The sequence below is a fragment of the Hippopotamus amphibius genome, chromosome 17 (assembly GCF_030028045.1).
Source record: "Hippopotamus amphibius kiboko isolate mHipAmp2 chromosome 17, mHipAmp2.hap2, whole genome shotgun sequence".
NCBI classification, from domain to species: domain Eukaryota; kingdom Metazoa; phylum Chordata; class Mammalia; order Artiodactyla; family Hippopotamidae; genus Hippopotamus; species Hippopotamus amphibius.
In genome coordinates this window covers 13,265,802-13,289,262 of record NC_080202.1, presented here as the reverse complement: position 1 = coordinate 13,289,262, position 23,461 = coordinate 13,265,802, and the positions used below count along the sequence as shown (strand labels likewise).

The following is a 23,461-nucleotide window of genomic DNA, read 5'->3' as shown; positions in this document are numbered from 1 at the left end:
AGCAGGAGATCCGTGGGGCTGGAGTGGAGGGGGTGAGGGGGGGAGACGCAGGAAGGAATCAGGAACTGAGGACAGACCCCTGAGGGCTTTAGGGCCGAGGTAAAGACTGTCGTTGTCATCTTAGGAGAGGTAAGAGAGAACTATAAAGTTAAATCAGCAAGCCCATCAGGTTAATTTTACCTTCTGAGTTTTTCTCAGCTCTCTCCTCCTCTCCATTTGGGCTCTAGCCATGGTTTGGATCTAGTCCTCACTCCCGAGGGTCACTGCTGTCACCTCCCGGGTTCTCCCTGCTGCTGGTCTGGCTGCCTTAATTGCATCGTCTGCCCTGTAAATGCTCGTCGAGTGCCTCCTGTGTGCGCAGCAGTGACCCAAGCTCTGGGGCTGCAGCAGTGAAAAATCCAGCAAGTCTTTTACCCCGCCAGAGCCTAAATCTGGTAGTAGAGTGGTCTAGACAATAAACCAGTTAAAATTTGGGGTTGAAATATAGTATGCTAAATACAAAAGTCATAGCTGTACCTAAGCGTTATGAATTTGTTTCACGAACCAAGCACCCCTGTGCAACCAGTACTCAGATCAAGAAACAGTCCTCACCCTCCTGACTTCTGATAACAGACTAGTTTTTCCTGGTTTTGAACTTTAAAAAAACATTAATTAATTAATTGGCTGCATTGGGTCTTCATTTCTGCATGTGGGCTTTCTCTAGCTATGGTGAGCGGGGGCTACTCTTGGTTGCGGTGCCTGGGCTTCTCATTGTGGTGGCTTCTCTTGTTGTGAAGCACGGGCTCTAGGCATGCAGGCTTCAGTAGTTGCAACACACAGGCCCAGTAGTTGTGGCTCGTGGGCTCTAGAGCACAGGCTCAGTAGTTGTAGCACAGGGGCTTAGCTGCTTCTCGGCATGTGGGTTCTTCCTGGCCCAGGGATCGAACCCATGTACCCTGCATTGGCAGGGGAATTCTTAACCACTGCGCCACCAGGGAAATCCCAGGTTTTGAACTTGATGGAAAGGAATCATGCAGTCTGTGCTCTCCTGTGCCTGGCTTCTTTCATTTGACCTCCTGTTTGTGAGATTCATCCGTGTGGTTGGGGATGGCAATTACTCAGTCACTGTGGAAGGCTTTCATAGAGGAGCACCGTGGTCTGAGGTAAGCTCTGGAAGGCTCATTTGGCTGCTGGGTGGAGAGCAGACTTAGAGGGACAATTGCAGGAGGAGGGGGGCTGGTTAGCACACAAGAGACGTAGCTGGCTTGGCCCAGGGTGAACTGCAGGAAAGTGGTCAGACTTCAGGTATATTTTGCAAGTGGACGTTATAGAATTCGTGCATAGATTGTATGGGAGGTGGAGAGGAACGGAGAGGCAAGAGTCAAGGATGATGGGGTTCAGCATGCAAAACCCCGGATTTTTGTCTTGAGAAGATGGGTTTTACTGAAATGGGAATCAGAGTGAGAGATTTTGAGATTGACTAGAGATTTCCATTTTGAACATGACTAAAATGTCACACTAATATAGGATGACCATATGTCCCAGTCTTCCCCGGGACAGTTCCAGTTATGTCTGTGGTTCCAGCTAAATTCATAGCACCCGCTTTTGCTCTTAGAAGGAAGATGGAAAAGATGCGGTTTGTGAGGTGGGAGGAAAATGGGAGGGTGCGGAGAGTCAGGGTTTCAAGGAGGAGAAACAGTTTGCTGTTTCGAGGGCAGAGATGTCCATTTGGTGGTCATGCAGAGGTCACCCGTGAACGTGGCGACAGCAGTTTCAGAGGAGAGCTGGGCACAGAAGCAAGTTGGAGGGTGAGGGGGGAAAGGCACTGAGACAGTGCAGATGCAAGAGTAAATAGCTCTTTCCCGCGTGGCTGGGAGGGAGGATGGTGAAATGAACAGTAGCTTTAGGGGATGTGGCAGAAAAGGAAGTGTCCTCAAAGAGGGGAGTAGCAGGGGCTGTTTAAAGGCTGTGGAATGGTCCTTCAGAGAGGGATACATTGATTATGAAGGAGCGGGGCTACCTGCAGGAGCCTAGTTCTTGAAGAGCACCAGTGCAGGCCCTCTCCCTTGGCAGGCGTGGGACACACTGCTTTCACTCTAATCGGGAGAAAGAGAAATCTTCTTTCTTTATAAGTTATGAATAATTAGGACATACAAAAAGGTATAATAAATTGCATAAGGCCACTGTCCAGCTTAAAAAGTTTTCTCAATATAGTGATAGCCCTACATTCCCTTTCCCAGTCCTTCCCCTACCCCCAAAACCATCATCCTGAATTTGGTTTTTATTATTTTCATGCATTTCTTTTACTTTCACCACATGAGGTTTAATCCCTGAGTGGTATATATTATAGTATCATTCTGCGCGGTTATTTTGTTTTCTTTTTTGTTTTTTGGCGTTTGTTTGTTTGTTTTTTTTTTTTGGCTGTATTGGGTCTTGGTTGCTGCCTGTGGGTTTCTTCTAGGTGTGGCAAGCAGGGGCTACTCTTCCTTGCAGTGCGCTGGCTTCTTATTGCGGTGGCTTCTCTTGTTGTGGAGCATGGGGTCTAGGCTCATGGGCTCCAGTAGTTGCGGCGCATGGGCTCAATAGCTGTGGCCCTCAGGCTCTAGAGTGCAGGCTCAGTAGTTGTGGTGCCCAGGCTTAATTGCTCTGAGGCATGTGGGATCTTCCCAGACCAGGGCTCGAACGCGAGTCCCCTGCATTGGCAGGCGGAATCTTAACCACTGTGCCACCAGGGAAGCCCCATTCTGTGTGTTTTAAAGCCTTCCACAAATGCATCCTCCTGCAACTTGCATCACTCCGCATTGTGAGATGAATCTGTGCTGGTCTAAGTGGCTTCCCTTTAGTATTCCTCATGGCTGTAGGCTGTGCTTTTTCACCCTGTAGCTAATCTCCTGTTGATGGACATTCAAGGAGCATTCCCCGCCCTCACGACATAGTGCTGCTGTAACATTCTTGCTACAATCCTTGTGAGCATGTGTAGTCTTTTCAGCTCACACGCTTAGGAATGGAATTGCTGAGTTGTGGGTGTGGGTTTTCCATCTTTTACTGCCAGGGCCGCCACATGTGGTTATGCACAACTTTGCCATTTGTTCCCAGATTGTTCTTCAAAGGGGTTGCATCAATTTACGTTCTCCTAAGGAGGGCCTAAGAGATCCTGGCTGTCCACGTGCTCACCAATACTTGGTGTTGTCAGACCTTTCAATTTTGCCCATCTGATAGGTATGAAATATACTCTTCACAGTGTGGTTTCAATTTGAATTCCTCTGACTACCTGTGAAAAACATCTTTTCATAAGTTTATTGGCCACTCAGGAGTCTTCATCTGTGAATTACCTGGGCCTGTTTTTCTGTTGCATTGTTTTCCTTTATTTTTTTATTGATTTGTAGTTCTTTCTATTACAGTTAGTTATCTTTTTTTTGTCAGTTATCTGTGTTACAAATATTTTCTCTTGGTGTGAGGCTTGTCTTTTCATGTTGTTTTATGGCATCTGTTCATAAAAACAAGTTTCTGATTTTAGTGCCAAATTTATCAATCTTTTTTATAATTTGTGCTTCTTTTGGTGTCTCGTCTAAAAAAACTTTCCTACTCAGAGATCTCAAAGAAATCCGTCTATACATTTTTCTAAAACATTTACAATTTTTCCTGTTGTGTGTTATGTGTTTGCATTTGCTTTTTAAGCCATTAAAATTATCTTTGAAAGGATACTTATAAAAGAGATTAACATCCACTGTCTCTAGGGAGTGGAATCAGATGACTGGGGATCAGAGTGAAAAGAAGACATTCAATGTGTATCTTTTTTTTTTTTAACATTTATTTATTTATTTATTTGGCTGTGCTGGGTCTTAATTGTAGCATGCGGGATCCTCGTTGCAGCATGAGGGATCTTTAATTAGGGCATGCAAACTCTTTATTTATTTATTTATTTATTTATTTATTTATTTATTTTTTGGGGGTACACCAAGTTCAATCATCTGTTTTTTTACACATATCCCCGTATTCCCTCCCTTCCTTGACTCCCCCCACCTCGAGTCCCCCCCACCCTCCCCACCCCAGTCCTCCAAGGCATCTCCCATCCTCGAGCTGGACTCCCTTTGTTATACAACAACTTCCACTGACTATCTATTTTACAGTTGGTAGTATGTATATGTCTATGCTACTCTCTCGCTTCGTCTCAGCTTCCCCTTCACCCCCTGCCCCCTCCCAAACCTCGAGTTCTCCAGTCCATTCTCTGTATCTGCGTCCTTGTTCTTGTCACTGAGTTCATCAGTACCATTTTTAGATTCCGTACATGTGAGTTAGCATACAATATTTGTCTTTTGAGGGCATGCAAACTCTTAGTGGTGGCAGGTGGGATCTAGTTCCCTGACTAGGGTTCGAACCCAGGCCCTGTGCATTGGGAGCCTGGAGCCTTGGCCATTGGACTATCAGGGAAGTCCCTCATCGTATATCTTTAGTTGCTTTTGAGTTTTGAACCATATGAACAAAATACCTATTTGAAAGTAAGTGAATAATTTAAATCAAAAGTCATTAAAAAGGTTCTGCAGGGAACCCTCCTACACTGTAGGTGGGAATGTAAATTGGTGCAGCCACTATGGAGAACAGTATGGAAGTTCCTTAAAAAACTAAAAATAGAGCTACCATATGATCCAACAACCCCACTCCTGGGCATATACCCAGAGAAAACCATAATTTGAAAAGATACATGCACCCCAATATTCATTGCAGCACTATTTACAATAGCCAGGACATGGAAGCAACCTAAATGTCTATCGACAGAGGAATGGATAAAGAAGTTGTGGTACATATATGCAATGGAATATTACTCAGCCATAAAAAAGAACAAAATAATGCCATTTGCAGCAACATGGGATGGACCTAGAGAGTGTCATAGTGAGTGAAGTAAGTCAGACAAAGACAAATATCATATGATATTGCTTATGTGTGGAATCAAAAAAACAATAAAATGAACTCATTTACAAAAGAGAAATACAGTCATAGATGTAGAAAACAGTCTTATGGTTACCAGGGGGTAATGGGGCAAGGGATAAATTGGGAGACTGGGATCGACATATACACACTTATAAAACAGACAACTAATAAGGACCTACTGTATAGCACAGGGAACTCTACTTAATACTCTGTAATGGCCTATATGGGAAAAGAGTCTAAAAAAGAGTGGATATATGTATATGTATAACTGATTCACTTTGCTGTACACCTGAAAGTAACACAATATTGTAAATCAACTATACTCCAATAAAAAATTTTTTTTAATAAAAACATTAAAAAAAAGGTTCTGCAAAAACAGACATTGTTTTTCAGAAACATTTAAATCTCTAATGTACCTACAGTTAATCTTTGTATATGGTGTGAGATATGGATCCAGTTTTAAATTGTCCACAAGGATAGTCACGCCTGCCCACCTTTCTTTCTTCCTTTCTTTCTCTCTCTTTCTTTCTTTCTTTTTTTTCTTTCTTTCTTTTTCTTTCTCTTTCCTTCCTTTCTTTCTTTCTTCTTTTTCTTTCTTTCCTTCTTTCTTCCTTCCTTCTTTCTTCTTTCTTTCTCTTTCCTTCTTTCCTCCTTCCTTCCTTCCTTTCTTTCAATAAATTTATTTATTAATTTATTGGCTGTGTGGGGTCTTCATTGCTGCACACAGGCTTTCTCTACTCGTGGTGAGTGGGGGCTGCTTTTCATTGTGGTGCATGGGCTCCTCATTGCGGTGGCTTCTCATTGCGGTGGCTTCTCGTTGCGGAGCATGGGCTCTAGGTGCATGGGCTTCAGTAGTTGCGACACATGGACTCAGTAGCTGTGGCTCACAGGCTGTAGAGTTCAGGCTCAATAGTTGTGGCACATGGGCTTAATTGCTCTGCAGCATGTGGTATCTTCCTGGGCCAGGGATCGAATGTGTGTCCCCTGCATTGGCAGGCAAATTCTTCACCACTGTGCCACCTAGGAAGTCCCCCTTCTCACCTTTCTATGCAAGACTCAGATTCACATATTCCAACTGTGCTGCCATGATACCCTATAGAGCAGTGCTGTCCAATAGAAATACAATGCAAACTGCATTTGTAATTTTAGATCTCCTAGCAGCCACATTAAAAAAGAAACAGGTGAAATTAATTTTAATAATGTATTTATTTAACCCAATATATGTAATCAGGGTCAAAATTATTGAGATTGTTCACATTATTTTTCATACTAAATATTCAAAATCTAGTGTATATTTTATACTAATAATAGATCACAACTCAGATCGGCCACATTTCAATTGCTTTGTGGCCACATGTGGTTAGTGGCTATCGTATTGTATGGCGTGGCTATAGAGACCACTAGCACAGAATGTGAAGCATTATATTGGAAGGATCTGTCCTCGTATCAGCCTCTGTTGTTAGCCAGTGAGCTTCTGAAGGGTGGGCATTGAGTTTTAATCATCTACTCCTTCTCTGTGTACCTAGTGAGTGTTTTGAGTAGAGGTCCTCAATTTTTGGTTGAAAGGATTGAACTCTGGGGACTTCCCTGGTGGTCCAGTGGCTAAAACTCCACGCTCCCAGTGCAAGGGGCCTGGGTTTGATTCCTGGTCAGGGAACTAGATCCCACATGCCGCAACTAAGAGCCTGTGTGCTGCAACTAAAGACCCTGCATGTGACAACTAAAAAAAAGATCCTGCATGCCTCAATGAAGATCCCGCAGGTGGCAACTAAGATCCCTTGTGCCGCAACAAAGACTCAGACCTGGCGCAGATAAATAAATAAATAAAAGAAAGGATTGAATTCTTTGTTTGTTTTTTGTTCTTTTGTTTTTGCCATCCATGCAGCCTGTGGGATCTTAGTTCCCTGACTAGGGATTGAACCTGGACCCCATGCAGTGGAAGTGCAGAGTCCTAACCACTGGACCGCCAGGGATGAACTCTTGACTGTTGATATATTCTTCCTTATATAAAGTTGAACTTGGTTCACTGGAAAGTTCTACGCAGGGGCCCCAGCTCTGCTCCTTGGAGCCTCACATGAGGTGAGGTTCCCCTAAATTTTCTCTCCCTTCCTTCTCTGATCCCCCCTTCTCTGAACGACCACTGGACCCACACACGCCTAGAAAACGTTTTGGTACATTCTCTAATCATTTTCCATGTCAGTATTTTAGTCTCACAACCACAGTGCGAGTTCCTAAATGCCCTGAGGTGAGCAGGGCCTCTGTACTCTCCTCCCAGGTGACCTCTGAGGTTCCCATGTGGCCTCCTCTCGGGACTGATGTTTACAGTACATCTCATGTCTTCCTCTGGTCAGATATTTTCCCCACTGCCTTTTCCGATCTTCAGAAATCAGAGCACTTCAGGGCTGAAAATACACACAGACATCCCAGTACCATCCCCTCATTTTTCAGCGAGGAACGGGAGGAACCATGAGCAATGTCTTGCCCGAAACCCCAGTACCAGAACCAAGGACCAGGAAAAAACCCAGAGTCCCAGTTCTGGGCCAGGGTTTCCTCTATTCCAGCCTCTTCCTGCCAGACTCATCCTCAGTGCCAGCTCCCAACCAGGCTAGCCAGGCTGCCCTGTCGGGTGGGAAGGCCAGGGCCCCAAAGGAAGGCCTGGTGGAACAGTGGGTTGTGTGAACGTGTCTGTCTGGGGGTGTGTGGCCAAAGGGCAGCAGTGGGTTAAGGTCAACACCAGACAATGATGCAATCACAGCCTCCAAATTGAGTGCAGGTCACTTTAAGAAAGGAGTAGCTGTAATCTGAAGCCTGCTGGACGCTGGGTTAGGAGGCAGCGGGAAGCAGCTCTGGTGCTAGCAGGAGCCCCCTCAGTGTGCAGACCTAGGCTGGGCGAGGAACTGCAGCACACCCACAGGTAAAGCAGCTCCCTGTCTGGTGTGCATGTGTGTCAGGGGAAGATGAGAGGCTTGCCTGGGCTGGCGGGACCCGGGGTGAGCCAGGCGTACTCCAGGGAGCAGAAAAGAGGGGTGCGGGGGGGAGGAGGGGGGGGAGAGACAGTCGTTCCTGCAGCTTGGGCACCAGGATGAGTAGATGAGAGAAGGCAGAGGGAGTTGGGGGTCAGAAGGCCAGAACCCGGTTATCCCCAGCCCCCATGCACCACTAGGAGAAGAGGCTGAAAAGACTCTTGAATGAAGGGTGGGAAACAATGGAGCAGGGCAATGGCGGGGAAGAACCAGAGAGCTCAGCTGCTGGGTCAAGTCTGATCAGCGCCTCAGGGGGCTCTGCAGCCTTGAGGGAAGGAGGCTGTTGGGAAGCTGTGCCTCCACTGGGGCAGCTGGGAAGGCAGCTCCCCGCTGACTTTTCAAAATCAACTGGTGCTGATTTCAAAGGTAACTCCCCGACACTGCAAGCAGCTGGCCTGTGAGGAGCCCTCCGGGGGGAGCTGGGATGGAGGACAGCTGGGTCCTTCTATCCAGTGCCCACCCTTTTTCTTGGGCCAAATCAGCTGTCAGGAAAAGCTGGGAGACCAGTGAGGGTTGGGCCTCTCGGAAACAATGACCGCTATTTAGCCCGGTCGATGCATGGGATTTGGGGGCTCAGCTGCCAGAGCTGGAGAGAATGGCTCTTTGCACCCTTCATGCTCCCCAGGGCAAAAGCCACAGCAAGGAGCGGGGCTGGGCCAAAGAAAAGCTTCAGGCTTCCCAGAAACCCCATCGTTGTCTGGTCCATGCCGTCCACCAAGAGTTCAGCCCCCAGGCTGAGGGAAGGAGGGGAAGCGGGCCAGGGAATTCTGTCCCTAAGGCTGGTCCTTTTGGGGGGTGGGGAGCTGAACCTCATGGGTGCCCTGGCCCCACTCATTCAGGTTCCAAAACATCAGGAAAAAAGGTTGCCTGGGGACTGGTGGGGTCACCATGGTGGGGTGTGCCTGGAGGGGACCCCTCAGAATCTCCCTCCCAGAGCCAGGAGAGAGGGTGGTGCCTTTCCCTGAACTGTCCATGAGGTCCACCGCCATGTGGCTTGAAGGCTGTGTGGTTCTGGGAGGAGGTGGAGGGATGGTGTTTGTCTCACAAGTGGGTTTAATCTGAAACACATGTACTGGCTCAAGTTTATCCTCCCAGCTTGAAGGCAAGATCACAAAATCGCAGTTCCCTGTGTCTCTTGATTTGGGCAATGTGGCAGGAAGGCAGACCTGAGCTTGGCCCAACTGCGAGGATATCTGCCTCCTCCCCATGCCCTCCCCCATCTGGTAGGACAGGAGCCTGGCTTGGACACTGCCCTTTGGACAGGATGGCACCTCGGTCCCTGTGCCCCTGGCCCGGCGATGGCGGCCTGGCCCAGCCCCCAGAACAGTCACCTTGGACAGGGCACCGAGGGTGCTCAGAGGGGCCCCCTGCCCCATGCAGACCCTTACTCTCTCCCTCTCACTGCCCTTCTAGGGGGCTTTCAATAATCTCTCGACTTCCTTCATCCCCAGGGCTCAAGGTGGAGGATTCAAAGAGGCGCCATTAATACTGTGCATCCCGGAGACTGGCTCTGGGCCAGCTGTGGACCCGCGTGCCTTTCCCCGCCAGGGTCCCGCACCTCATCTTTAGTCCTCAGCCCACCCACCTGGTGACAGGGATCACATGACCTGAGGTTCGGGCCCAGACTCTGTAGGGACTCCTACAGAAAAGGTGCCCTTGACGTGCATTTGAACTTGGTTTCCTTAAACCCCATGCCAGGAGGACATCTCCTCCCTCCTCCCTCCTATCTCAGTTCCCTACTCTGGCTCAGGGACTAGAGCTAAAAGCTTTTCCTCTAGCCCTGCGGCTCCTGCCTCTCGCTGAATTTCCAGTCTCCGCTAAACCAGTCTGCTGAGGCCCCCGCCAGCTCTGGGTGGGGCTGGCTGAGGGGAGAGGGCAGCTGTGAGTCTGGACAGCGTTAAGGGCTCTATCTTGCACTGCAGAAAGCTCTTCCTGTTGTTTCAACGGAATATTTTTCCCTGAGCGGCAGAGGTGGCCGTGCAGGAGAACAGCTGACTGAGAACATGGGGGTCTGTGGAACTCGCTGGGAGACACATGCTCGAGATCAGGGTTTAGAGAGAAAGCTGGGCTGGTGCCCCTTGGCTGTCCAGCCATAAGCCGGACAAACTCAGAGGCCATCTTTTCTTTGGTGGCCTTTCCTGCTCTACAATGCTGTCCAGTGGATCGTCAGACTTAATTTTAAGGACTTTGGCCAAAAGTCACACACGGCCCTCTTAATTTTCCTACTCGTTCTGAGAAGTCAGAAGAGTGTGGTGTGTGTATGTGTTTGTCTGTGGGTGTTTATGGGTATACAAAAGGAAGAAAGCGCTTGAGACCTTGGCCTGTGTGTGTGTGTGTGCGCGCACATGTGGGTGTATTTGTGCTGTGGCGGGGGGGGGGGGGGGGGGGGGGCCGGGAAGACAGATGGTGAGTTCTTGACTTGGCAGTGTAGATGGAGGGAGAACAGGGACCAGCCAGCGCTCCTGGCTGCTGAGACTTTGTCCCACGTTCTAACCAGGAGGCCTCTCAGAAGACCTTATTTATGAACTCCCAGCTGCCTTCATCCCCTCTTACCTCCACATCCTCACTCCAGGGGTGAGCTCATAGAGGCAATGAATGTAGGAAGGCACGGGATGCAGGAGACCTAAACCCAGAGTTCCCTTTGCCCTTGTGGTCTGGGGTTGGACCAGAGTCCGGTCCAAAGAGGCTACTGCTCAGGAGGCGAAGGGACATGGGTGGTCTTACTCAGAAGTGAGGTTACTTAACCTGAAGGAAATAGTTCTTGGGGATCTCAGAGCTAGTTCTGAGCTGGTAGGGGGAAGAGGACCTGGCTCCCCAGGGGAGAAGGGGGGGCCTGGGGTTCCAGAAGTAGGGAGACATTTGGCTCAGGGATCATTGGAGAACTTATCTGTCTCTGGTGCCGCTAAGTGCTATTAAGGCATCATCTAATTTAATTCTCATCACAATAGACAAGAACTACCTGATTTCCATTTTACAAGAGAAGACATTGGGATTTAGAGAGGTGTTAAGACACAAAATTGATGGGAATCCCCTAGCAGTCCAGTAGTTAAGACTCAGGGCTTTCACTGCCAGGACCCAGGTTTGATCCCTGGTTAGGGTACTAAGATCCCGCAAGCCGCACACAGAAGACACAGAATTGAGATTTGAATCCAGGCTGTTTGACCCTAGACCATGAGAATAAGAGCTTTTGACACAGAACTGTCCGAGAAGGGAATGTGTCACTTACGAGGCCACAGGTTCCAGGGCAGCGGAGTTCAAGGAGAGAGTTTGAGAACTTCTTTGAGGGTAGCAGGGGCTGGACTGGATGCCCCCATTCTCTATATTCTGTGATTCTACATCTGAGACCTAGGTTCTGCCCCCATGCTGTTACTAGACATTGACCCAAATCCCACACAAAGAGCTGGTCAGGTGCCTGCAGGGAAAAGCCTCAGTGTGCCTTTGTGCTGGACCATATCCACACAGAGGATCCCACAGCTGGGTCTGTACTGCTCTGGAGATTTAGGCTCAAAGGTGGGTTTCCTGGCACAGACAAGGGATGAAAACACAGGCTCGCCATAGGACTGTGGGCTGTGAGGCAGGGGGAGGGCTGGGGAGGTACTCAGGGGGAGGGACCAGCAAGCTGAGGGTCCACTTCCAGCCCAGGGAGCCTGGAGGGAAGGTGCTTAGTCCTGCCAAGGCCCTGCTCCCTGCCCAGGGTGGCTGGGCAGTGCAGGGTGGTGGGTGAAGGAAGCAGCCTGCCACCTCTTTTGCTTTCTCGCAGGTGCCGGGATGCAGTCCCTCGTGCTACTCCTCTGGACTGGAGCCCTCCTCGGGTACGGCAGCTGCCAGGATGCCGGCCCAGAGGAGGTCAGTGGGGGGGGTGGTGTGGTGGGAGCCTGGGGTGGGGGGCGCGTTGGCAATCCCAGCCCCTCCTCAGTAGGCAGCATGGGAGACAGGACAGCACCCAGGTTGCAGGCTAGGCTCTGGCCTTTCTTTCCAGACAGGGCCTTGGTTTTTCTATCAGCAAAACAGAAAGTGTGTTGCCCTTCCTTTCAGAGAACAGAGTGGGGACAAAAATAAGATGCAACAAGGTGGAAGGCAAAAGTGATCTAACAAGCCCAGGGCTGTCCCTTCAGTGAAGACCTTTTCTCATTACCCTGCATTTCGTGCGGGTCTCACTGAGTGGGTGGTGGTCTTGGATACATGTTCCAATCCTGACCAGGATGCAGCGGAGGGGTAAGAGTGTGGAAAAGCCCCTTTCCTGTCCAGAGAGAGCACAGCTGGGTTGCAAAGGCAGATGCGGAGAAGCATATGCTCTGTGACAGTGGGGGTGGGGTGGGGTGGGTGGGGATGACTGCCATACGTGGGACCAGGGCAGGTGGGGCATATGGGCTGAGCTCTGGACTTTGTCTCGAGTTCTGAGTTTGAATTCTGGTTCAACGTCCCATTAGCTTTGTCATCGTAGACAAGTCGCTGTTACTTGAGTCTGTTTTCTTATCTGTAAAATGGGATTAAAAATACCCATCCTTATAGGGCCATCGTGGACAGTCACTTATTTTTTATCTACTGAACACCTAGTCTGTAGGCGCTGGGGATGGGTGGGAATATGAAAGACTCAGTTCTGGCCTTCAAGGAACTCAGTGTTTTGAGATAGTAGTCTTTGGGGATATCACTTACATCAACTAGTGTGAAATGAAGTAACTCAAATGGAAAGAACGAGCACAGAGGCTGGCATGTGGTAGGTGGTTAATATATAAGTGGTAGTTGACTCTAAAAAAAAAAAAGAGTCGGAAAACCAAAAGGTGCCTTCAGATTGGGGCCATCAGGGGAAGTCTGTGGTGGAGGGGGTGATATCTGATCTGGGCCATGAAAGACAGGGAGGGTTTGATAGGAGGGTCCATGTGGGGACCCAGGAGCAGTGAGCAAGGGTGAGCAGATGGGGAGCCATCCTCTGGCCCGAGAATGGAGTTTCTTGGGAAAGGGGACTCCTCTCTCTTTTTTTTTAATGTGTCACAGGCCTGAGGCTCACAGGTCACTGGTGTTTAAAGCTGGCCAGCTAACCTGTCTTCTGGGTTGCCTCTGCCCAGCAGCGCACCTCTACAGGAGCAGGGGACACACACGCATTCTAACATCAGGCTAAACGTACCATCCTCAGGCAGGACAGCCCTCAGGGACCGGAAGGACAATCCCACTTGAAGTGATGAGACCAGTCACCCCGTGCTCATCTTCACTGGTCCCTGTGCTCACCTGCAGGGCTCCCTGGCCCCCGGGACCATGGAGGTGCCCCTGGAGGAGGAGGATCCCTTCTTCAAGGTCCCTGTGAACAAGCTGGCGGCGGCCGTCTCCAACTTCGGCTACGACCTGTACCGCGTGAAGTCCAGCCAGAGCCCCGCTGCCAACGTGCTGCTGTCTCCACTCAGTGTGGCCACGGCGCTCTCCGCCCTTTCTCTGGGTGAGTTCCCGATGCAGCAAGCCCTGGGTCCTAGAGCCATGTATCTGACTCTAAGCCCTGGAGACACTCACTCAGGGCGGGTGAAGAGGACCGAGAGGCTGGGCCTGGGGGGGTCGTGGTGTGTGCGAGTGGGAGCTCGAGGGGCAGAGCACTGCTAACACCGGTGTGTAGCCTCGGGACACTTACTGACATTCCTAAACGAGCTTCTCCTACACACCAGCCTCACTGACTTGGCTAGGTTCTGGGGATGTAACTGCACACAAGTAGGCACGGTCTGTGCCCTCGCTCGGGTCACACAGCTGAGCTCATGGGGAAAGTAATAAAGAGGAAACTGCAGAACAGTGTGGTAAGTGCTGTGACGGAGAAGCACGGGGACCCTAACCCTCACTCCTGCCCTTATATCTCTCTAGGCCTGATGCCTTTAGCCTACCTTCAGGAAAATCTATTTTTCTTCCATTGCCTTCAAATTCCTTCCCACCTAGAATGTCTCCAGTGCCAGCAGAGGAAAAGGCTCAGGGTGTAGTGTCCCTGCTCTGAACTGGGCGCTGGTCTGACTCGCGCCCTGGCAGGCAGTTTCAGAGGCTCACACGCCCGTCCCTCTGGCAGGAGCGGAACAGCGGACGGAATCCAGCATTCACCGGGCTCTCTATTATGACCTGATTAGCAACCCAGACATCCACAGCACCTACAAGGAACTCCTTGCCTCCGTCACCGCCCCGGAGAAGAACCTCAAGAGTGCTTCCCGAATCATCTTTGAGAGGAGTGAGTCACCCTGCTGGCTTGGGCTGCCTGAGGCGTGTGGGGCTCCCTGCTGTGCATGGGGGTTGCCTTCTAAACACCAGAGCATGTCTGCCTGGGCCACGCCTGGCCCTGGGGAGCAGGAAGGGGCCCCGTGAGCCCAAAGAGGATCAGAAAGAGGAAATGGGTTGAGGGAGACAGTGGGAAGGTTGGGGGAGGGCAGAAACATGAAGAGAGACAGCAATGAGTGAGATTTGTTGTTCCCTGGGCACTGGACGGGAGCTCTGGCGAGTTCCGGGAAGGTGCCAGGCAGGAAGTCAGGGCCTGCTGAGGGTCAACCAGAACCTAAGCCCGGCAGGCTCTCAGAGAGGATGCTGAGTTAGGTCTCAGGGCACACTAATCTCTGCCGTCTCTTCGCAGAGCTGCGGATAAAAGCCAACTTTGTCACACCCCTGGAAAAGTCCTATGGGACCAGGCCCAAAATCTTGACCGGCAACGCTCGCTTGGACCTTCAGGAGATGAACAACTGGGTGCAGGCCCAGATGAAAGGGAAAATTGCTAAGTCTACGAGGGAAATGCCCAGTGAAATCAGCATCCTCCTTTTTGGTGTGGCTTACTTCAAGGGTGAGGGCTTCTCCACTTGGCTTTTGACCAAGGGTGGACAGTGGGTGTCAGATGGGGCCAGGAAAGAGGGGAAGTCAAAGAAGGCAGAAAGACACGTGCCTGAGGGCTGCCAGCTTGTCATCACACCCAAGGCAAACATTGGATAACTGCCTACAAAGTGTAAGGGGCCATGGAGAAAGATGAACAGAAATAAGGGGGCACTCCTACTCTTGTGCCTGTTTGGGGCAGGCACTGGTAGAGGGTCCAGGTCCAGCTCTGCCTGTATTGGCTGGAGAGCCCTGCATAAGCTTCACAGCATTTTGGGGCCTGTTTTCTTGTCTCTCACTCGGGGATGATACACTGACTTCAGGGACACATCTCTAACATTTTTCTAGGCTGTGGTGACGTGTCCAAGTCTATTTCATGGTCCCAGGGTGAGGCCAGACCTATTCATATGAGGCTTGGGTGGGATTTTGGGCAACCTCCCCTTAAAATATCTATCAGGCAGTGTTGAGAGTGGACCCCTAAACTCCTAGAGAAAAGCCCTCCCTGAAGCATTGAGCTACGGGAAGTGAAAGATGCTGTTACAGCATGTTAAAGGCCACGTTAAACTATAGGCTCGCTGTGTGAGCGATGGCTAGTCACTTCACCTCTCTGGGCTTCTGTGCTTTTATAGCTATGAGAGGGTCGATGACATGATGTCGAGGTCCCTTCCAGCCTCTGGCCTCCCTTGATTCTGTGTCCGGGACACATCACTGTAGAAGTGTACACCAGCTTACTTTTCTCCTAGGCTATCACAGAACTTGAATAAACCCAACAATCAACCTATTTCCTTCTGAGTTTACGTATGGAAAGTATTCAGGACCCTAGAAATACTGTGGTCCAGACTGTGTATTCTGAAATAGCATAATTCCCCGATGTGTCAGGGCCTCTGACGACTAAGATTCCTGTAGCCAGGCAATTTTCAGCAATATGCTTTAGCCTCAGCATCGTCCCAATGCCGTTCTGGTCTTCTGGGGCTCAGGGCACTCCATTTGTTTCATTCCAGGGCAGTGGGTAACAAAGTTTGACTCCAGAAAGACTTCCCTACAGGATTTCCACTTGGATGAGGAGAGGACTGTGAAAGTCCCCATGATGTCAGACCCTCAGGCCACTTTACGCTACGGCTTGGATTCTGATCTCAACTGCAAGGTCTGTAGGGGCAGCGTGAGTGGTGGGTGGGGGACAGGCAGGATGGTATAGTGGGAATAGAATGACCTTTGAGATCCGACAGCTGTCTAAATTTTACCTGCTGTGTGACTTTCAGTTAGTTAATAGCTTCTCTGAGCCTTTTTTTCTTAAAATCAAGGGATGTAGTTATCTAAACTTATCCTCTCACTCAGGGTTTGCTGTAAGGGTTAATAAGGTAATGTGAAATGGGCCCTCAAGAAGACTGGGCAACTGAAGAGACTTCCCTGGTGGTCCAGCAGTTAAGATTCTGTGCTTCTAATGCAGGGGACACAGATTTGATCCCTGGTCGGGGAACTAAGATTCCACATGCCTTGTGCCCACCACACGCAATAAAAGTACGCAGTGTCATGATCAATGTATACGTGTGAATAAATCTGAAAAAGTGCTAATAAGCATGAAATTTAAAAGTTAAAAAAAAAAAGTTTGGGCACTCAAATGCTGGTTTTTCTTCTCTTTTCTTTCCTTTTTTCTATTTTTTTGGGGAGAACTTGTATTTCTAGAATTCAAAGCCAAACTTTAAAAACTGTCACAGGGACTTCCTAGGTGGTGTAGTGGTTAAGAATCCGCCTGCCAATGTAGGGGACACGGGTTTGAGCCCTGCTCTGGGAAGATTCCACATGCTACGGAGCAACTAAGCCCGTGAGCCACAACTATTGAGCCCATGTGCCGCAACTATTGAAGCCAATGTGCCTGGGGCCCGTGCTCCGCAACAAGAGAAGCCACTACAATGAGGAGCCTGCGCACCACAATGAAGGGCAGCCTCGCTCGCAGCAACTAGAGAAAGCCCGTGTGCAGTAATGAAGACCCAATGCAGCCGATAAATAAATAAAATAAATAAATTTATATGTATAAAAAAAAAGTCACAAACTCCAAACGGCTCGCATTCTAAGTCTTTCATACCTGACTTTTGAAAATTTGAAGTCAGTAGTTCTTAACTTTTTCCTTTGGGACAAAGAACGCCTGAAGCACTGGTGAGAAATGCCGTATCTGTGTTTCTGTAGATGATTCCGGGGCTGTTGGGACCCCTGATGCCATCTCTCCCATGGACCTGAGGTTAAGGACCTCTGCTCAAAGGACCATTGTATCGCTGCTTCTGTGCTGCTCTGCCAGCCCCCCCCCCCCCATTTCTAGTCCAGGGCTCTGTACATAACAGAGGATCAGTAACTGTTGGCAGACAAACCTTGGGAGAAAACACAGACCTGGAATTCAATTCTAGCTCTTTAGAACCACAGGAGAAAAATCTTTAAGCAGATAACTTCAGTTGGTATTAGGCTGAGAAAAGAAAAAAGACAACAGCCTACTCTTTGCAGAAACATCAGTAGACATCTTGCTGCTGGAAACTGTTACATAGATGTAGAGGGACAACTGTTACACAGATGAGGGGCTGGGGAAGCGTGGCAGTGCCTGGTCACAGGAGAGGAGAAGGCAGTTCCGGGTGTGTGTCTGTCACTAGGCTCCTGGGCTCCAAAGGACTAACCTGTGTGCTCCCTCTGTGTTGTTTCAGATCGCCCAGCTGCCCTTGACCGGGAGCATGAGTATCATCTTCTTCCTGCCTCAGCAAGTGACCCAGAACTTGACCTTGATAGAAGAGAGCCTCACTTCTGAGTTCATTCATGACATAGACCGAGAACTGAAGGCTGTTCAAGCGGTCCTGACCATCCCCAAGCTGAAGCTGAGTTATGAAGGCGAACTCACGAAGTCCGTGCAGGAGCTGAGTATGTCTGCAAGACCTCTTTGCTCCTGGGGTGGGTGGGGTGGAGCCTCTGAGCCTTCCACCTTGCTAAGCAGCACGCAAAGGCTGCATGGCCTTGTATGGAGGCCAGGGATGACTCCTTAATTCTAATAGTGCTGGAGGGCAAGACCGAACTGCCTTCCTTATCAGACTCATTCCTCAGCCCCAAGAGCATACATCCTGTAACAGGAACTCAGAACACTGCCTCTCAAGATAGGTCTGTTGACCTGGTTTCTAATCGTAACCTCACTTGCTGTGTGCTCTTGGGCAAGTCACTTAACCCTGAACCTGCCCAGAGCTCTACAAACCTCACAGAAGGTCAAGAGTGGTGTTCCACTCCCAGCTTGCTTGCCTTCTGGAGAATTAGGGTTTAAGAATCAGGATTGTATTCTTCTTTGTGGTGCTGATGAGGCGAGCTTTCCTTTTTTTTTTTTTAAGCTGTGTTGGGTCTTTGTTGTTGCACGCGGGCTTTTCATTGCGGTGGCTTCTCTTGTTGCAGAGCATGGGCTCTAGGCACATGGGCTGCAATGGTTGTGGCTGGAGGGCTGTAGAGCGCAGGCTCAGTAGTTGTGGTGCATGGGCTTAGTTGCTCCACAGCATGTGGGATCTTCCCGGCCCAGGGACTGAACCCGGGTCCCCTGCATTGGCAGGTGGATTCTTAACCACTGTGCCACCAGAGAAGTCCTGAGGCAAGGTTTTAACAGAACTCTCTCTCAATTTCTGCAGAACTGCAGTCCTTGTTTGATTCACCAGACTTTAGCAAGATCACAGGCAAACCTATCAAACTTACTCAAGTGGAACATCGTGCTGGCTTCGAATGGAATGAGGATGGGGCGGTTACCACCCCCAGCCCAGGGCTCCAGCCTGGCCGCCTCACCTTCCCCCTGGACTATCACCTTAACCAACCTTTCATCTTTGTACTGAGGGACACAGACACAGGGTCCCTTCTCTTCATAGGCAAAATTCTGGACCCCAGGGGTACTTAAATATTCCAATTTAATGTTCAAATACCCCAGAAGAAGAAAACTCTAGAGGGATGGCAGATTATATATTACATGAAGGCTGCCCCTATGTTTCAATGTATACTTTACAATAAAAGTGCTTTATCCTTAACTTTTGTTACCCTGTTCTTCCTCCTATTTTGAGCTATGCTAAATTTAACATGAAGATAAATCTCTCTTTAGGAATTTGCTGGTCCTGTATTTATAGCCTGGGTCTACCTAAACTCTGCAGAAAGTCACCATGTGAGAGAAGAACTTTAGTTATCTGCACAGTATAATGTTGGGACTGATTCTCTGCTCTGTGAGGGTTTACACTCTAGGACACTCATCTCCCTGGGAAGGGATTTCCTCTCTCCACAATCAGTGGACCATGCTCTTAAATACACTGGACTTTTGGTTTTAATGCAAGCACAGATATCCCCCAGTCAAGCTAATGTCGCCTGACAACATAGGATAATATGTAGACAGATAGGGGAGGAAGTCTGTAACTTCAGGAAATAATTCTTTATTTTATAGAGCATTTAAAGAAAGCTCTCAAGTTTATACAAGATGAGGCCTGCTACGTAAAATTCTACACACATTCTTTTTCAGGAAGTGGACCTATTTTACAAAGTATAACAGAACCTTTTTCAGGAACAGGAAACGTGCCAAGTGTTTGGAACAGAACAACTACAGAATTGGCCACAGGACTAAATTTTTCTGCTTCAAAGAGTTAGCTCTACCAAAACATCTCACTGGCCATGGCCCTTGCCACAGTGAGTTAGTAGAAAAGAAGATACATGAGATTCTGCCTGCCCTTCATTCAAATGTTTGAGTGCGAACTGTGTTCTGAACACTCAGCTTCCTGAAAAGCTACTGCCAGGCAGCTTCAGGGCTATTCAGTTTCTGATTATAATGCCGGGGCAACCACCGGGCACTTCTTGGGCATGGCGGGCTGGGCAAGCTCTCAAAGCAGTGTGTATTCTTTTCCACTAACTCATCTGAACCACTTGGTCCCCAGTGGTGATAGAGCACTCAGGGCTCACACCCAGAGTCTCCTGGCCTTCTGCCTGGGATGAGGTTTAGACTATTGCCATACATCTAGGTAGACAACAGCTATCATTCCTACCTTTTGTCTCAAGTTTGAAACCACTAGCAGCAATGCCCACACCCTTAGCATCTTCTGAAGTTGTTTTTTTCCCCCCTTCTCAGTACTTATGCAATCTGTATTTCATTTGCCTGCTTGGGGAGGTAGGAAAAAAGCAGTCTCTTTCCATGTTTGCTAATAAGCAGAACTCAGAAAGGATGTGTTATAAAGTCACTGCTATAAGCTTGATTTTAGTAGTGCTTGGTCAGTGGGTCTGCCAAGAGTACAGAATGAAAGCCAGAGAATAAGGACTGGAAAACTGGTAGAAAACAAATTTAGAGTTGCCATCCTAGGAAGAAATTGCCCAACAATAAAATGGCCCCGTATTTATTTCTCTGTTCACAATTTACACTCCACCGGTTTTAACAAAGGATTCAAGGAAGCTGGATACCAGAAATGAAACTGTGTCTCCAGAGGTAAGGAGCCTCACTGATTTCTTGCTTTATAATTATTTTTCAATTACAATACAACTATTAAGAGTTTAAGTTCTCACTGGAGTGGTATACAATATTTCATTACCACTAGAAACCATAGGAATGTTCCAGGGAAACAGACTATCATCATTTAGTGAGGTGGCGACCAGCCAAAACCCCAGGCTAACATCCAGATGCCTGCAGATCAGCTAAAACCCTTTTAAAGGGCTTAGGCTCTCCAGACACCAGTTTTAAGTCTTTTCTGGGAGCTGGGAGTTTTTGTTGGAGAGCAGTTAACTACTTCAAGAAACATGCATCAAAATAGGTGAGCATGTCTCCAACTGCAGTGCTTTCCAAATCCTCCCCTCCCCTCATACCCTCGGCTTGAGACTGTCAGACAAGTCCTGTATTTTCTTGGTGACAGTTCAGCAGCAACAGACCCTCTTCAACTCATCCCACACAGGCTTCTCTCCTGTTGGTCAAGGTCACCTGGGGACCCTATTTGTTGGGTCCCCCAGGGATGGGTGGCAAGTCCAATAAACAGGATTTCATCTTTTGCAGCTCCTGGACCTCGTCATTCCAAGGGCCACAATGCACCAACAGCACCCTCTCTGCCTGTTGTATTGTGGTCAGAGCTTCAGGTACCGCAAACCTGAACCAGAAGAGGGAAGAGGAGTGAATCCACTCATTCAATCAGGCAAATGTTAACTGAGGGCCTACTCACACCCTGTGAAGAATGTAAAGTAGATAATTTTTGTCTTCAAGGATTTTACAATCGAGAAGGGCAGATAAGACTCACAAACACAATGAAAGGCAGAGTTTGAGATGAAAGTTATGAAAAAGAGTATAAAGCTTCCAGGATCCAGAGAAAGAGGCAGATCTCAAGGCACTAATCTGATACTCACCCCAAGGTTTGCTCCGGAGGCTTTGTCTGCCTATGACCTGACTCTGCACCCCTTTGCCCTCTCTCGGATCGGATGGACAGATGGGCTGCTTCTATGTCTTGGGTATCAGGTCCACCCACCTCATAATCCTAGGACTGAGCTTCAAACGCTTAACCACACCAATGGCAGCTTTACCAAGGCTGGACATATTTCATCTAGAAACACTGACGTGAGAGCCTCCTAATGATCCCGTTACAAAAGTGGAGGAGGCATCAACTCATGTGCCCCACTGTTCTTTCCTTTTAACCTTTAAAGCTCGGTTTCTCAGCCTTGACACTACTGACATTTGGGGCTGGATAATTCTTAGCTGCGGAGGGGGAGGGCTGTCTCGTGCACTGTTGGATGTTTAACAGCATCTCTGGCCTCTACCCTGAGTCATGACAATTAAAAATGTCTCCAGACACTGCCAGATGTCCGCTGGGGAACAAGATGACTTGTGCTTGATTACGACCGCTTTAAAAGGAGTAGGACCAGGGAGAAGGAAGAGGCCCTGGAGCTGAGGGTGCTGAGAATGGGTGCTGAGGGAGGGAAGTGTGAATAACCACCACCAGGGACCGAGAAGAACCGCTCTGCTGGTGGGGGTGGGGGTGGAAAATTCTCCCCGGGAGACTCCCTTTAGAGCTAAGAGAGTCCCCATATCTCTCAGGAGGAAATTCTAAGGCTTCAAGTTTGTCAGCAGAACAGAAGGAAGGATCTCTCCTAAAGGGGAAATAAAAACGTGTCAACATGCTTAAAAGCACCGTAGGAAACAGGGAATACACAGAAGAGCCTAATAAAAGAACAGTATGTGGCCTGACAAAGTGCTAGGAAATGAGAGAAAGGCTTACCCATTGAAGAAGATTTGGGCCAGTTTGAAGAGCTCATGGCCCATCTCAACACTGGACGGCCCGTGGCGAATCTCAACCACTCGGAGACTCTTCTGCAGATGGGTAGCTGACTTCTTCCAGTCCCCTGCAAAGAAAGGAAAATCTGGTTCCAGAAAAGAACCGCAGTCAACTGGGGATGAACATTTTCAGGGTGAGGAAAGCTAAATGAAAGTGAGAGCAGCCTGTTGAAAAACTAAGAGAACCAGCCAGATGAAGCTAAGGTCATGACCAAATACACAAGGCAGGCTCGTTCCTCGCAGCGGAAGTGAAGGTGAAGACGCACGCCATACCTAAGGCAGCGTAGGCCCGGGCCAGGTGGTCCTCGATTTCTCCCACCTTGCTGTGTTCCGCTGCCAGGAAGCTCTCAGCATCACGCCGGCACCCCAACAACAGCTGAATAGCTCGCTCTATCAAGTCAAAGGAAAGCGGCCTCATTACAGACACAAGCCCAGGCTTAGAAATGAGAACCCAGCCCTTAAATTCCCTACGGGCTGGGCTGCATGTGGAACTCTGCACTTTGTCTCCTTGGGCTGTGATCAACCCACAATGTTTGTTCCAATAAAGCTGTTCTCTTATGTTTTCCCTTTCACTAGCAAAAGGTGCTGGGTGAGGCCTCCTCACATTTACTCTGGGTTTCCAATTTCAGTTTGAAGTGGAATCACTACATTCCATTTATGGTCATTATTTCTCTCAACTCAGAAATCTAAGCTAAAGGTCAACTTTCATAAAAATAGGGTAAATAAATTCCCACGACGTCAAGCTCTTACGCAGAGTTTTCCAGGGTAACGAGGGGTTCCATCATTCCCTTTCTGGAAAAAGCAGGATACTTATACCCATTGGACACATGCCCCACTGCTCTTTATTTTTTTTATTTTTAAAACATTTATTTATTTACTTATTTATTTATGGCTGTGTTGGTCTTAGTTGTGACATGCAGGATCTTTTGCTGTGGCGCGTGGGCTCAGTAGTTGTGGTGCTCAGGCTCTGTGGTTGCGGTGCACATGGACTCCAGAGGGCATGGGCTCTGTAGTTTGTGGCATGTGGGCTCTCTAGTTGTGGTGGATGGGCTCAGCAGTTGCGACGCATGGGCTTAGTTGCCCTGTGGCATGTGGGATCTTAGTTCCCCAACCAGGGGTTGAACCCAAGTCCCCTGCATTGGAAGGCGGATTCTTAACCACTGGACCACCAGGGCAGTACCCCCCACTGCTGCTCTTCAGAAGAGACATGATGCTCTGATGAGGGCAGAACAGTTTCTCTAGGGAATTAGGTCACAAGGCCCTGGAATTAAAATAAGTAACACCGAACTTCTGGATATGCACAAAGATCACGGACGTCAGAGGTAACCTGTTAGTCTTTAACTAACTCTCTGATGCCTAAGAGAACAACAGCTTAAATCAGCTGGCCCTTTTTCAAGGACACCATGCACACTGAGCTGGTAAGGGTTTG

The 23,461-nt window shown here is 48.8% G+C and overlaps 2 protein-coding genes across 9 annotated transcripts in view; one reads left to right on the top strand and one right to left on the bottom strand.

Moving 5' to 3' along the window:
* Positions 1 to 7,701: 7,701 nt before the first annotated feature.
* SERPINF1 (serpin family F member 1) lies at positions 7,702 to 18,778 on the top strand. Of its 2 annotated transcripts, none has more exons than XM_057717157.1 (8): positions 7,702 to 7,822; positions 11,692 to 11,777; positions 13,164 to 13,362; positions 13,969 to 14,124; positions 14,521 to 14,724; positions 15,752 to 15,894; positions 17,438 to 17,648; positions 18,392 to 18,778. In XM_057717157.1, the coding sequence occupies exons 2-8, from the start codon at positions 11,700 to 11,702 to the stop codon at positions 18,649 to 18,651; spliced, it is 1,251 nt and encodes a 416-aa protein (XP_057573140.1). In that variant the 5' UTR covers positions 7,702 to 7,822; positions 11,692 to 11,699; the 3' UTR covers positions 18,652 to 18,778. The 2 variants fall into 2 exon arrangements, with proteins under 2 accessions (XP_057573140.1, XP_057573141.1); XM_057717158.1 differs by lacking the exon at positions 7,702 to 7,822 and adding an exon at positions 9,525 to 9,543.
* Positions 18,779 to 19,229: 451 nt separating this feature from the next.
* The window catches only part of SMYD4 (SET and MYND domain containing 4), a 42,113-nt gene continuing 37,881 nt past the window's right edge, over positions 19,230 to 23,461 (bottom strand). For 5 of the 7 annotated variants that reach the window (XM_057714009.1, XM_057714006.1, XM_057714007.1 and 2 more), the window contains 3 exons: positions 22,306 to 22,422; positions 21,977 to 22,100; positions 19,230 to 20,857 (listed from right to left, as the gene is read on the bottom strand). In XM_057714009.1, coding sequence (XP_057569992.1) covers positions 20,704 to 20,857; positions 21,977 to 22,100; positions 22,306 to 22,422 — 395 coding nt within the window. In that variant the 3' untranslated portion in view covers positions 19,230 to 20,703. Of the gene's footprint in view, positions 20,858 to 21,976; positions 22,101 to 22,305; positions 23,294 to 23,461 lie in introns of those variants that run through there. The other 2 variants (XR_009049877.1, XR_009049876.1) reach the window with 1 other exon arrangement.